At 41.2% G+C, this 13,194-nt stretch overlaps 2 protein-coding genes across 2 annotated transcripts in view; one reads left to right on the top strand and one right to left on the bottom strand.

Moving 5' to 3' along the window:
* Nucleotides 1–6,835, bottom strand: part of rngtt (RNA guanylyltransferase and 5'-phosphatase) — a 148,124-nt gene extending 141,289 nt beyond the window's left edge. The window contains 5 exon segments of the mRNA XM_023999893.2: nucleotides 2,673–2,761; nucleotides 2,893–2,996; nucleotides 3,520–3,629; nucleotides 6,422–6,638; nucleotides 6,740–6,835. Of these exon segments, the coding sequence (XP_023855661.1) occupies nucleotides 2,673–2,761; nucleotides 2,893–2,996; nucleotides 3,520–3,629; nucleotides 6,422–6,485 (367 nt within the window). The 5' untranslated portion in view covers nucleotides 6,486–6,638; nucleotides 6,740–6,835.
* Nucleotides 6,836–9,915: 3,080 nt separating this feature from the next.
* On the top strand, nucleotides 9,916–13,144 carry LOC111973249 (proline-rich nuclear receptor coactivator 1). Its single transcript, XM_024000548.2, has 2 exons — nucleotides 9,916–10,552; nucleotides 11,270–13,144. Exons 1-2 carry the CDS (start codon nucleotides 10,199–10,201, stop codon nucleotides 11,744–11,746), a joined length of 831 nt encoding a protein of 276 aa, XP_023856316.1. The 5' UTR covers nucleotides 9,916–10,198; the 3' UTR covers nucleotides 11,747–13,144.
* The last annotated feature ends 50 nt before the right edge of the window (nucleotides 13,145–13,194 follow it).

Consider the following 13,194-nt stretch of genomic DNA (forward strand, 5'->3'; position numbering starts at 1 on the left):
TTGTGCGGCAACGTCTGCAAACACAGAAAGGGGTCAAAACACATTTATGGCAAAAGCATAAATTGCAGGGGAAAAAACACTTAAAAATAACCCCACATCAAACAGAACATGATGTCATCTTCTTGAGGAGGACCAGCTGGCCAATAAGAGCTCTAGAGGAAGATGAGCTGACCAATCAGCAGTCTACTTGCATAAATATTTTGAATGACTGGTATATGCCCACACTATTCTGTTGTTGGGGTACGCCCACACCATTCCAACACAGAAAAACATCCCTAATTACCATTTTGGGAGAGGGGAAACAATTTCACTCATATTGTAAGTAAATAAAGATCATATTTCATAGAAATCTGAAAACACAGTTACTGTAAAACCAGTTCATCAGCCACTACGTCTGGAGGTTATGCTACATTCGCAAGGGCCCGTATTCATAAAGCATTTCAGAGTAGGAGTGCTGATCTAGGATCTGTTTTGCTTTTTTTTTTTTGATAATGACCGTACAGGGAGAACCTGATCCTAGATCAGCATTCTTACACTGAGTCGCTTTATGAATACGAACGGCAGACTCAATCTAACGTTAGGGGAGGGGTGGAGGAGAGACAGAGAAACAGCCAACAGGGAATCGGTTCATTTATTTTTCAAAGCAGGGAAGTATAATGTGGGCAAACAAAATCTTCCCTCTTTAAAATGTATGTCAGTGGCGGAGCATCTATCAGCATTGAGATGTGATTTGAGGGGGGGGGGGGGGACAGGTTTAATTTTAGACTCTAGGCCTTGTCAGTCTGTGAAGCATCTCCCTCGGCCATGATGCAGTCATCGGTCATTGTTATTCAGCGGTTTCTATCAACTTTAAAGGGTAAGATGGAAATGGAGATGAAGTCTCCGGTAATGATGATGATTTTTATTTGAGGGGGAATGATGCAAGGAAATGATATTTGATGACAAATTTGTCTGCTAATTTCATCGCTGATCTACCCCCCCCCCCAAAAGAAATAGGGTTACATTTACCAGTCCTGCTGTCTAATTTCACGTCTGCATTAATACCAGAGAGAACAGCTAAATGTCAATGGGTGGCCGACAGAGGACATTTTTATAATGACATTCATATATTCTACCCTGAGGTTCCAACAATTTCATTTACAACGCGGCACTGAGCGAGCAGCCAGAACACAGGTTGCTGTGGAACTGCACTGCCAGAGGCCACAACAGAGTGCCACAGAGCCCCCTGCTGGTCACAGCATGGAAGTACACCTCGGTGGCCTTGGACTGAGCTTTGCCAAAAGACGCCGTGTTTGAATACCCGTACTTGCATTCTAAATAGTACGCATTTTCGGTATCCGAAAAACAGAAAGATTTATAATATGTGAAACATTTTAAATGTAGTATGCTTTAAATGCCAGGATGTCATACTCCTTTCGGCTTTTCATCTATTAGAATTCGCTGCACACTACTGAGGAAGAGAATCGTCTTTAGAGACCCACGTGTGTCTGACAACAGCTTATAATCAGCTGAGGGGACGTACTGTACCAAAATGAACGAGTGGCAGGAATTAACTTCATTTCACATTAGATTACGCATTCTCAGTAGGATGAGCCTAGTATGCTGATATTTGTTGCTTACTGTATTCGTTTTTTACTACACTACATTTAGATTTGTCATTTAAGTGCCTTGCTCAAGGACTAATCGACAGAGTTTTCACGTAGTTGCCACGGGTATTCAAACCAGCAACCTTTCGGTTACTGGCCCAACGCTCTTAACCGCTAAACAGTACGTTCTAAATAGTATGTAGTACAATTGGTACACATTTTGCAGTGTAAATAAGTAGTAAGCGAGACAGATTTCAGACATGGCCATAGTGTACATGGGAACAGTGCAGTGCAACAATTTAGACATCAGGAGAATCATTTAAAGCATCTTGGTTGTGTAGGAACATCTGTTTGTGATAGTTGAAACATGCAAACCATGCGCTTCAACCGCCTGCATAACCCGGAAGCCAGCCGCACCAATGTGTCAGAGGAAATAGTCCAACTAACGCCAGAAGTCTGGCTGCAGACGCCCGTCCCACCACAAGGAGTCGCTAGAGCGCGATGAGTCAAGTAAAGCCCCCCAAACAAACCCTCACCTAACCGGGCGACGCTTGGCTAATGACACAACAGCCTGGGATCGAACCCAGGTCTGTAGTGAAGCTTCAAGCACTGCAATGCAGTGTCTTAGACCGCAGCGCCACTCGGGAGGACCTAGATGGGATTACTTTTATAAAATATTTTGCGAACCTGTTTTATAGTATTTACAAAAACAAAATGCATCATATCATAAAAAGCTGAAAGAATATTAGGAAGAGAGGGTGACTGATAAGATGAAAAATTGTTGGTAGTTATTTTCTGGCTCCACCTAGTGTACAAACTTGGACCTATTCTTACTTTGAAAATCTGTTTTGTAGTGATATGAAGGCATATGCTATAATACAACACCCCAAAGAGGAGACTGGTGTTCTTTGTGATATTGTTGCACCAGGTTAAAACGTAAATGAATTACACCCCTTGACTCTTACCAAAATGAGACCAAAAAAATGCTAAAATAACTTGCTTTTCCACATGAGGAACACGCCAGACCCTGGGACATTGTCTGACAACGAAGAAGAAATGAACAGCTCCAGTACAAACATTCCTTACCTATTAACTCAGTTGGAGTCTTCTCCATGAAGTTCTCACATAGTCTGATGAACATCGCAGTGGTCTCCGCTGAAGGACACTCTCCATGGCTAAACAAGGATGGAACTCATCACAACATATTCAATCAAGAAATGATATCATTATTTTGAACTTGTGGCATTTGTATGTGTAAACATAGACAATTAATCTTGAGTTTTAAAAACAGGTCACTCATACATACCCTTTGCACTGAAGCTTCACATATTTAACACCCTCTTTTTCGATCTCGTTGCGGTCATAGAAGCGAGTAGTGTTTGTTAGATCAACAAGCAAACCCATTTTAACCTAGAGAAGACACAAAACATATGTTGACATTAGACTACAGTGATGAATTGAACACAAATGTATTGTAATGAAATAGGCAGGGAGCAGGTCTCGAACCCTCAACCTTCAAGCCGAAAGTTCAGTGCGCTATCGACTGTGCCTCAAAAGCAGGCTCAAGCAGCAGTCGATATCTGCGCTTATAAACCCAGGGTCGTTACACAACTCCCTCCTTTCAAAGAGTACGTCCTCGCACTAGTTTGCGACTCAACATCTTATAGGAATGCACTCACTGGCCATGCACACGCACGTTCGTGGATGCAAGGTCCGATCACTTCTGACACCAATGTAATGAAACAGGCAGGGAGCAGGTCTCGAACCTTCAACCTTCCAGCCCGAAGTTCAGCACACTATTGACTTCGCCCCAAAAGCATGCTCAAGCGGCAGAGTCGATATCTGCTCTTATAAACCCAGGGTCATTACTGTATATTTTCCCAAACAGAGACAAATTACTAATAAACACATTTCAACATCAGGAAAGCCATACCTTTAGACTCTTTAAATACTGGGAAAGCATGCTTGGATGAAACCGGTTCTCTTCTGGCACTTTGTCATCATACTTGGGGCCCAACATGGTTTTCATTGGCAGGAATTTACCTGGTGAGACAGTGAAAGTAAGAGGGGTCACAGACAGGTCACAACATATGCAGACACCATGAAAACAGTACCACTCATGTATCTACACTCACTGTCCTGTGTCTTCCATATGTCGTGACATGGTTAATGGCCAATTTGCATGAAATAAAACGTAAAAGGAGCACCCCTAGTAATCATGATATATTTTATAATTTTTTATTATTCATAATACAAAAATCAACTTACATTGCTACATCAAACATGTCTAACAAAACAAAACACAGGTATTAACAAGAAAATACTCAAACATACAAAAAATATCAAGAAAATAATACAAAAAGAATGCAATTGTATTCACTCTGAAAAAAATCTTATTATAATGATTCAGGAAAATGTAATTCTTGGTGTTATTCACTAGGGTTAATGTTTTAATAGGATAGTTGAATTCAATCAGGAAAATTTGTAATTTTGGTATAGAATTTAGACATTTTTGTTTGTGTATGGAAGTATTTGGCAACAAGAATAAAATAAAAAATGTACAATCATTTCAGTGGTCTTGTTATCATTGCAATAGTAACATATATCTTTCATGTCAAAAACATTGGCATTGTTCATAATGGTACATTTACATTTAAGTCATTTAGCAGACGCTCTTATTCAGAGCGACTTACAAATTGGAAAGTTCATACATATTCATCCTGGTCCCCCCGTGGGGAATGAACCCACAACCCTGGCGTTGCAAGCGCCATGCTCTACCAACTGAGCCACACGGGTAAATAAGTATTTGCAAGGTTTTCACAAAATTCTGACACAAATTTACATTCAAAGAACAAGTGAGACAGATTCTCACCTTCTTTTTCACAGAAAACGCTGATATCATCAATAGCCACAAATTTGGATATCATAGAATTACATGGATATATCTTATGTAAAATTTTGAAGTGCACTTCCATACTTTGTTTGGTATACAGTATTTGTAAGGCCTTAACCATGCATTTTTCCAGCCAATGTCAGGAATAAGCATGTTCCAGAAAAACTTTCCTCTCAGTGTAAGTTGGTTTTGTGAATGAAGAATTTGTCTTATATATTTATTACAACAAGATCTCTCAAGTAAGCCCACGCCTTCCAAACTGAGTTCTGGATAGACTTTGTGATCATTACCAAAGCTAAGATGAGTTTTCATTAGTGTAGTTAGCCCACTGGGAATGACTTTGATCACAAAGTGAAATAAGGCCCTGTTTCATAGTGGAGATCATTTCCCCATTTTTAATGCAATCTTGAAACAAATCGGGCCTTCAGGCTCCCAAAACTGTCTATAGAATTCATCAGACAGGCCATCGGGGCCAGGTGATTTCCCTTTTTTCATTGAATTCAGAGCCTCTCTAATTTCTTCAACTGACACATGTGAATCACAAACTGAGTGGAAATCATCCTCAATTACAGGGACATAATTCTGTATGTGGCAAATGTAGCTTTCACAACCATCTTCCTGAAACGGAGAGCTGTAAAGGTTTTCATAAAAGGAATTGACAAATTATGATATTGTAATGGGATCTTTGCAGAAAACAAAGTTTTTCTTTAGAAAAAAACTGTCAAGCTTGCTCATCATCTCCTTTTCTCTAAGGTTCTTTAATTGCATCAGAATCTTTGGCGCGTTTAATGGCTACCACTCTGACTTTATATATGAAAAATTCCCATCTACTTCCATGACCCAAGTCTTTTCTTGCAAAAATATCTTCAGCTAATGATTTGATGTTTTCAATGAGAGTAGTATCTTTAAGTGTGTTGTTTAATTTCCAATATCCTTGAGTACCTTTTGATTTTTTAGTAGCTTGTAAATTCAGGGAAATCAAGTGATGATCAGAAAAGGGAGCCAACTGGTGATCTACATCTATAACAAATTGTAACAAAAAAGGGGAAATAAGGAATAAATCTATTCTAGATTTACATGACATAGTTTTGTTGGTCCAGGTATAACCCTTAGCATCCGGGTTGAAATAACGCCAGGCATCCTCAACACAGAGATCCTTGCATAATGTAATGATAATGTTACTATTTTGTGGGTTTTGACTCGTTCCAGGAGGAAAACGATCAGCAGATGCATCAGGTGTTTCATTAAAATCCCCTGAAATAATTAGAAAAGCCTCTGAGTATTTGTTGCTTAAATCCTGTACTTTCCCTGGTAAATTGGGTAAAAAAGGGTCTTATTAGGAGCATGTGAGTTATGTCCGTATACATTACAGATGATGAAAATAGCATTGTCAAGTTTAACAGTTACTATTACCCATCTCCCGTCTTGTGAAGATGTGGTTTCTAGAAGCATGATTCATTTTTATGATTCTAAGCGAATGGCATGTGACGTTTCATGTAGCCTAATCTGGCTGGCTAATCCTAACTACAAAAACACACACCCTTTTTTAGCTGGGGTAGCTATAGAAACACCGACCATTAGTGTCTACTTTAGCTTCATGTTTAGTCAGTTTTTCTTGTTGGGCAAGTAATTTTAACATGAATACATGCGTATGCTGGTTTGTTGTGACACGTGATGTACTCGCCTACAAGGGCTAACAAAACGTTAGCTAACAGTGTTAGCATAGGGATTTTGTCTCTAGTCTAAGGTAACGCGTGGTTCTCGTCCAGTACATACTTAGTAGATCAAACGAAAGGCCTTAAAAAGGTCTAAATCACTGACTTGTGTAAATACAATGTGAGGCAGTTAATGTTAGCTAGGTAGCTTGTGCGCCACAACACCAGTACTGTAGCTACTAACGTTAGCCAACGTTGTAGCAACACAACAAGCTTTCGCAACTCACCTGCTACAGGTTGTCCTCTTCTAGGACAATTCCGCCATCGAGGGGGAGGCCCAGTGTGTGACATTTTGCCCAAGAGCGGCAGCTGTAATTTCACAAACTGAGGATGTAGCTAACGTTAGCCACAGCAAGTCCGTCAGCTGAACATCGGTGTAACGTTTCCTGGGTGATCACCCTTCACCGCGAGCTCTCGTGCGCCAATGCCCTGCGGATTTGGGGCCTTGAAAATGAGGTTGATTTTGTTAGATGTAGGGCCTAACCCAGTCCTTATGGTCTAATACAGGAATACGAACATTTATCCACATGTAGGTTTTTACTCACGATTGCTCAATATCCAAATATCGAGGTAATCCTCCGTTTTCTCAAGAACCCAAATAAATGTCCATGAACGAACTAAAATCTAATTCTCAATTTCTCCCAGTGTGCACCGCGCTGTTTTGCCATTAGATGACAGTTACTTAAAATAACCATTAGGTGGTAGACTAACCCCAAAACTTTTCGTTGCTTAATGTGTGGAAGAATATTTAGTAAATTATGAAATTGTACAACCACAATAAAATATGACACAAACACAGTGGTGTAAAGTACTTAAGTAAAAATAGTTTAAAGTACTACTTAAGTAGTTTTTTTTTAAATCTGTACTTTACTTTACTATTTATATTTTTGAGAACTTTTACTTTTACTTCACTACATTCCTAAAGAAAATAATGTGGTAACATTTTATTATGACAGGTTAGGTTACGAATCTCCTCTTACTTGCAGACACCCGAGACAATTATGTGGTGGGATGGTCTGTCTGTCATCATGTCTTGCTTCTAAGACACAACATAGGTGTATTATGAAGGTTGAAATGTGTCTCTTCATTGCTCTTTCTTTCCACTCAATCTGAAAAAATGTCAACCAACTACTTTCCAACAAAGGGAGAACCTTTCTCCATTTTAGGTTCTCTACATGCCTCATCCATGCAGCTCTCCATGCCATCCTTCATATCATATGTATGAATTTCAATTTCAATATTAATTATATATTATTGGTCTGATGTTGTCATATACTGTAGATACAAAAGGGATTCCAATACAATATCTTATCCATTCAACACGTAATTATATAATGTAAATAAGATATCCTGTCCATATCCCTCATGACCTAGCTCATGACAGGCATAGATGTAGCCATGTCTGATCATGTAACGTTGCTCACCTGAGTGCAATAGTGTGGTAGTGCATATCAAAATCAAATCAAATCAAACTTTATTTGTCACATGCGCCGTATACAACAAGTGTAGACCTTACCGTGAAATGTTTACTTACAAGCCCTTAACCAACAGTGCAGTTCAAGAAGAGTTAAGAAAATATTTACCAAATAACTAAAGTAAAAAATTCTAAAATAATAAAAAGTAACAGAATAACATAACAATTACGAGGCTATATACAGGGGGTACCGGTACTGAGTCAGTGTGCGGGGGTACAGGTTAGTTGAGGTAATGTGTACATGTAGGTAGGGGTGAAGTGACTATGCATAGATAATAAACAGAGAGTAGCAGCAGTGTACAAAACAAATGGAGGGGGGTCAATGTAAATAGTCCAGTAGCCATTTAGTTAATTGCTCAGCAGTCTTATGGCTTTGGGGTAGAAGCTGTTAAGGAGCCTTTTGGTTCTGGACTTAGCGCTCCGGTACCGCTTGCCGTGTGGTAGCAGAGAAAACAGTCTATGACTTGGGTGACTGGAGTCTCTGACAATTTTATGGGCTTTCTTCTGACACCGCCTATTATATAGGTCTTGGATGGCAGGTAGCTTTGCCCCAGTGATGTACTGGGCTATACACACTACCCTCTGTAGCGCCTTGCGGTCAGAGGCCGAGCAGTTGCCATACCAGGTGGGGATGCAACCGGTCAGGATGCTCTCGATGGTGCAGCTGTAGAACTTTTTGAGGATCTGGGGACCCATGCCAAATCTTTTCAGTCTCCTGAGGAGGAAAAGGTTTTGTCGTGCCTTCTTCACAACTGTCTTGGTGTGTTTGGACCATGATAGTTCGTTGGTGATGTGGACACCAAGGAACTTGAAACTCTCGCACCGCTCCACTACAGCCCCGTTGATGTTAATGGGGGCCTGTTCGGCCCGCCTTTTCCTGTAGTCCACGATCAGCTCCTTTGTCTTGCTCACATTGAGGGAGAGGTTGTTGTCCTGGCACCACACTGCCAGTTCTCTGACCTCCTCCCTATGGGCTGTCTCATCGTTGTCGGTGATCAGGCTTACCACTGTTGTGTCGTCAGCAAACTTAATAATGGTGTTGGAGTCTTGTTTGGCCAGGCAATCGTAGGTAAACAGGGAGTACAGGATGGGACTAAGTACACACCCCTGGGCGGTCCCATCGTTGAGGATCAGGGTGGCAGACGTGTTGTTGCCTACCCTTACCACCTGGGAGTGGCCCGTCAGGAAGTCCAGGATCCAGTTGCAGAGGGAGGTGTTTAGTCCCAGGGTCCTTAGCTTAGTAATGAGCTTCATGGGCACTATGGTGTTGAACACTGAGCTGTAGTCAATGAACAGCATTCTCACATAGGTGTTCCTTTTGTCCAGGTGGGAAAGGGCAGTGTGGAGTGTGATTCAGATTGCATCATCTGTGGATCTGTTGGGGCGGTATGCAAATTAGAGTGGGTCTAGGGTATCTGGGAGGATGCTGTTGTGAGCCATGACCAGCCTTTCAAAGCACTTCATGGCTACCGACGTGAGTGCTACGGGGTGGTCATCATTTAGGCAGGTTACCTTTGCTTCCTTGGGCATAGGGACTATGGTGGTCTGCTTGAAACATGTAGGCATTACAGACTCAGTCAGGGAGAGGTTGAAAATGCCACATGCTCATGGAACAGAGGACAAATATGCCCATGATAGGATTCATTTTAATTCCCTTAATTTAGGGAAAATGTGGCCAGGCTACTATACTTTGAGTGTACATCAGACCACCAAATCTTAACACTCATTGCATAATCTTTGTGTGTGTACGTGTGAAAATAAAATTTTATGGGAAAAATGTTGATCGGGATGACCAATCACAGAGGGTCTGAGACATTCCCCCCGCCCATCAACACAGGCAGCAGCTGTTGCCTAGCGGATTTGATGCTGCGGATCCAACCAGGCAAGCAGACGTACAAGAGCTCAGCAACAGCTTGCATGCCCTCCCTCGGTGGGATCTGAATACTAAAACAGTGCTGGCTGCCTGGCTCAGAGGACAGCATGAAGAAAACAAAACAATAATGTGTGTCTGGAAAACATCTCTATGTGTAATGAAAATGATTATATTGCTGTGTTACATTGACAGACAGAGAGGCAGGCGGCCGGTCAGATAGATATCCCCAGGCTCGGAAAGTACCCATCATGAGAATGAATGACAACATACATTACGTAATTTCCAACGTGGGAGGTCTGCAATTTCGTGTTTCTCCTGCATTATCCAATTAAATGGTCGCGGCTACCTACATCCGGGGTTTTGCGAGTATAGTCAGGAAGTTGTCATGCGCGATGCCCATCGCTTCTTCGCCATCTCGAGTCTTCTAAAACCTCCTGTAGAGTTAGGAAACTAGCTACGCCATCAACATCGTTGAACTCGTCTTCAATGTATTATCAAAAACCCACTGCAGAGAGGTTTTTGGACAGACTTCAGTTCCGCCAGCGACGAGCTAGAGACAAACTTTAGCTACTGTTAGCTGTTGATAGCGAAGTACTAAGGTAAGGTAAATAACTTAACGCTGCCTGACTATTTTTCAAAAGTTATCTAATTTCGTCGATGTGTCCTCCCTCGCCACCGTCACGGGACTTAGAAGTCATGTTGGGCGAATCACTAAGTCACCCTAATAAAAACAATAAGCCATCCGTTTTGACATCCCACCATGTCGGGGCCAACCTAAGCAAACCAAGGCAAGCAATGTTGAAGAAAAGTGGGAGAAAACAACCTCGTTCGACAATGTTGGGGTTACAGCGGACACACCACCAAAAAACGATGAGAAAAAACCCCATGCACCTGGCAGACAACAATGTCGCAGTTTCGAAATCCCCAGTGCAGAGTGCGGAGCTCGCGACCAACCGGACCCAGGCGACTGCGTTGACCCTTCACAATCTTAAGCAGGGAACAAAGAAAGAGGTATACAATTGAGTTAATTTGAGAACGAGAGGGTTTTCGTTCTTATTCTGTGCGTGTACATTTGTATGTCTTTATTTGTTTATTTCTAATGAAATGGTATGCCGCTTTGTATCCATTAACCACCATTCATAGTGTAAACATGACACAAATTCGCTTGAAGCAGTGGGATGGAGTCCTTCCCCTACTTTATTTTGACAGCTAAAAACTCAGTTTGCATATTTACAAATTGATATTCAACCAACGACCCCATTCTAAAGTAGTGCACTCACAAGTTTAATGTACCAGAGTGATTATGAACGACAACTAGGCAGAGTCAAACGAGACTGCCTGCCAACTTTGAATGGAAAAAATTACGTAAATTAACTCTACTTCTAACGGCGTGTACATGGTTGGAATCGGGCACTGGTATTATTACCAGTGGACCTATAGCAATAAGGTTCACATTGTACACTGTTTAAAAAAAATATTGACCAGAATAGACGTTAGAGGTATTTAGGTTACTTGTTTTGAAGGATTTCAACATGCTGGCGATGTGCCAGTTCCTGAGATGTAAACAAAAGGCATTGACACAAAAAACAAATGAGATGGAACTGGCAATTATTGTTTCTTTCCTGAAGTGTTCTTCTTAGCAATCAAAATATAAAGTCAATTTGCATAACAGCGTTAGAATGGTTCTGACCCTTGTGAGATTGTAATTTAGTTTTTCTTTCCTCCCAGCTACTGAAGTCAAAAAGTGGGAGAGTGGAGAGAGCCACAGGACCAGCAGGCCAGTCTGTCCACAACCTCAATAGACACAATCAAGCTGCCCAGAATCTGATCACCCGGAGCCCTAGGAGCAGGCATGCTAATGCACCTGGCAATGCTCTCTCAGTAATGAAAAGCCACAGCAGCTGCCACCAGAAGCCACCCTCTGCTCCCTTCCAGCTCTGTGGAGAGGAGAAGAAGCCCTTCAACTCAGCTGACAGTGCCAAGATTGTGAATGTATCCCCAGCTGAGCTTGTACCCGAGGAGGAGCTCAAAGACGGAGAGAAGATCTATGCTGGAGCTAAATTCAGCGAGCCCCCGTCTCCAAGTGTCCTGCCCAAACCACCCAGTCGCTGGGTTGGTGAAACTGTCCCCCAACATTCCGACCACAGCCGAGAGAAAATGACTTTTCATTTGAAGTCTTTGCTGAAGGTTCAAGATAAACCATGATCACAATGGATGGAAAAGCTGGAACGATCCTTCTATACCTTATCAATGACAACACATTTGGCACTAAAAAACTGGACCGATTACTTAACAGCAACCGAATGTAATGAGTTTTTGATCTGTAATACAATTTCACATTGTTTTGAGCAAGCAGGCTTGTGTTTTTATTTTATTTTTAATGAACTTCTGTAAATGTATATTCTGTAAACATGTAAAATTAGTATATATTTTTCATGCTATTTTAACAGAAAGTATAGTTTTGTTACTGAAGCCTAAAAGATGTTCACCATGAACTGGTGCACTTTTTTACTGTAAATAATGGGCTGCATTGCCCATTGAGGGACATTGAACGTAAGAAAACATTTTACAAATTTGCACAAGACTGACTGAAAAACAAACCACGGGTCCCCATAGCGGCGAACATAGAGTTGTGATGGTTTGGGGTTCTGTGAACTTCACCCCACCTGTTGTGGCTGCTATTGCCCTGAAAGCACTGTAGAGGACAGAACTCTCTAAAGGAAGATTGTTTCACAACTCCTGTACTACAGTACACATTTTTGTCCTGTAGTACAAAAATAATCTTGCCAGCTCAACGGCCGTTTTGAGCTGGCTGGGTGGGCGAGATTAAGAGGATGGCGTGGCAATGTGAAAGTCTAATGAATCAATGATTCCCTTTGAAGAGGACAACTGCCGCTGCAGAAAACAGACATTCAGCACTGAGTGCTTATTCTTTTAAGTCTCTAGCACTGACTCATTTCTGTTATGTTAAAAAAAAAAATGCTTTGTATTTTTAATGTCTTTCATTTTCCCATCTAAAGCACAGAATTATATTTACCCAAAGTGATCTTTATTATTATGTAACACATCTTTGACCCTAGCTAACAGATTGTAACGGACTAATGTGATAAGATCCTGATGCTTCATTAGCTGTTACAGATTTGGTACTGTTTGGCGTAACACAGAGCATTTTTGACCAACCTTAACGTGGCCACACTTCCTCAATACCTAACAACCAGTGTCTTCTAAACGTCCATGTCTAGTTGCAGGGGGTTTGTTTGAATTTAGAAAGTGTGCCGTTATTAAATTTAAATCGATGTGTAATCCTACATCTTGTCTATTTCAAATCTTCTCTCATTGACCGAGACAGGTGATTTGACCTCTGGAGCCAGGCAGCTGCTAGATCTTGTTCCTTGACTCTCAGTGATGTCACAATGATGAAATTGTATTACTGTACCGAAGATCGACTCATGTTGCAATTGTTAAAAGAAAAGTGATTTTAGTCCAGTCACTAAATTTGTATTCATGTTTAAAAAAACACCCCCCACATGGCAATTAGAAAATTATTTTTAATTTTGATGCATTTAATATCTAAATTGACATTAAAATGTTGGCTACCCCCAATATGTTGTCTGTCTCTGTTCCTCACCAGAAAAATGTCTTAGTTGAAAAGG

Source organism: Salvelinus sp. IW2-2015, linkage group LG14 (genome assembly GCF_002910315.2).
Source record: "Salvelinus sp. IW2-2015 linkage group LG14, ASM291031v2, whole genome shotgun sequence".
In the NCBI taxonomy this organism is placed as follows: domain Eukaryota; kingdom Metazoa; phylum Chordata; class Actinopteri; order Salmoniformes; family Salmonidae; genus Salvelinus; species Salvelinus sp. IW2-2015.

Coding starts and splice junctions, on each gene's coding strand:
- LOC111973249 (XM_024000548.2), top strand. CDS start 10,199: ATGTGTCCTCCCTCGCCACCGTCACGGGACTTAGAAGTCATGTTGGGC. Junction 10,553..11,269: donor AGCAGGGAACAAAGAAAGAG/GTATACAATTGA, acceptor CTTTCCTCCCAG/CTACTGAAGTCAAAAAGTGG.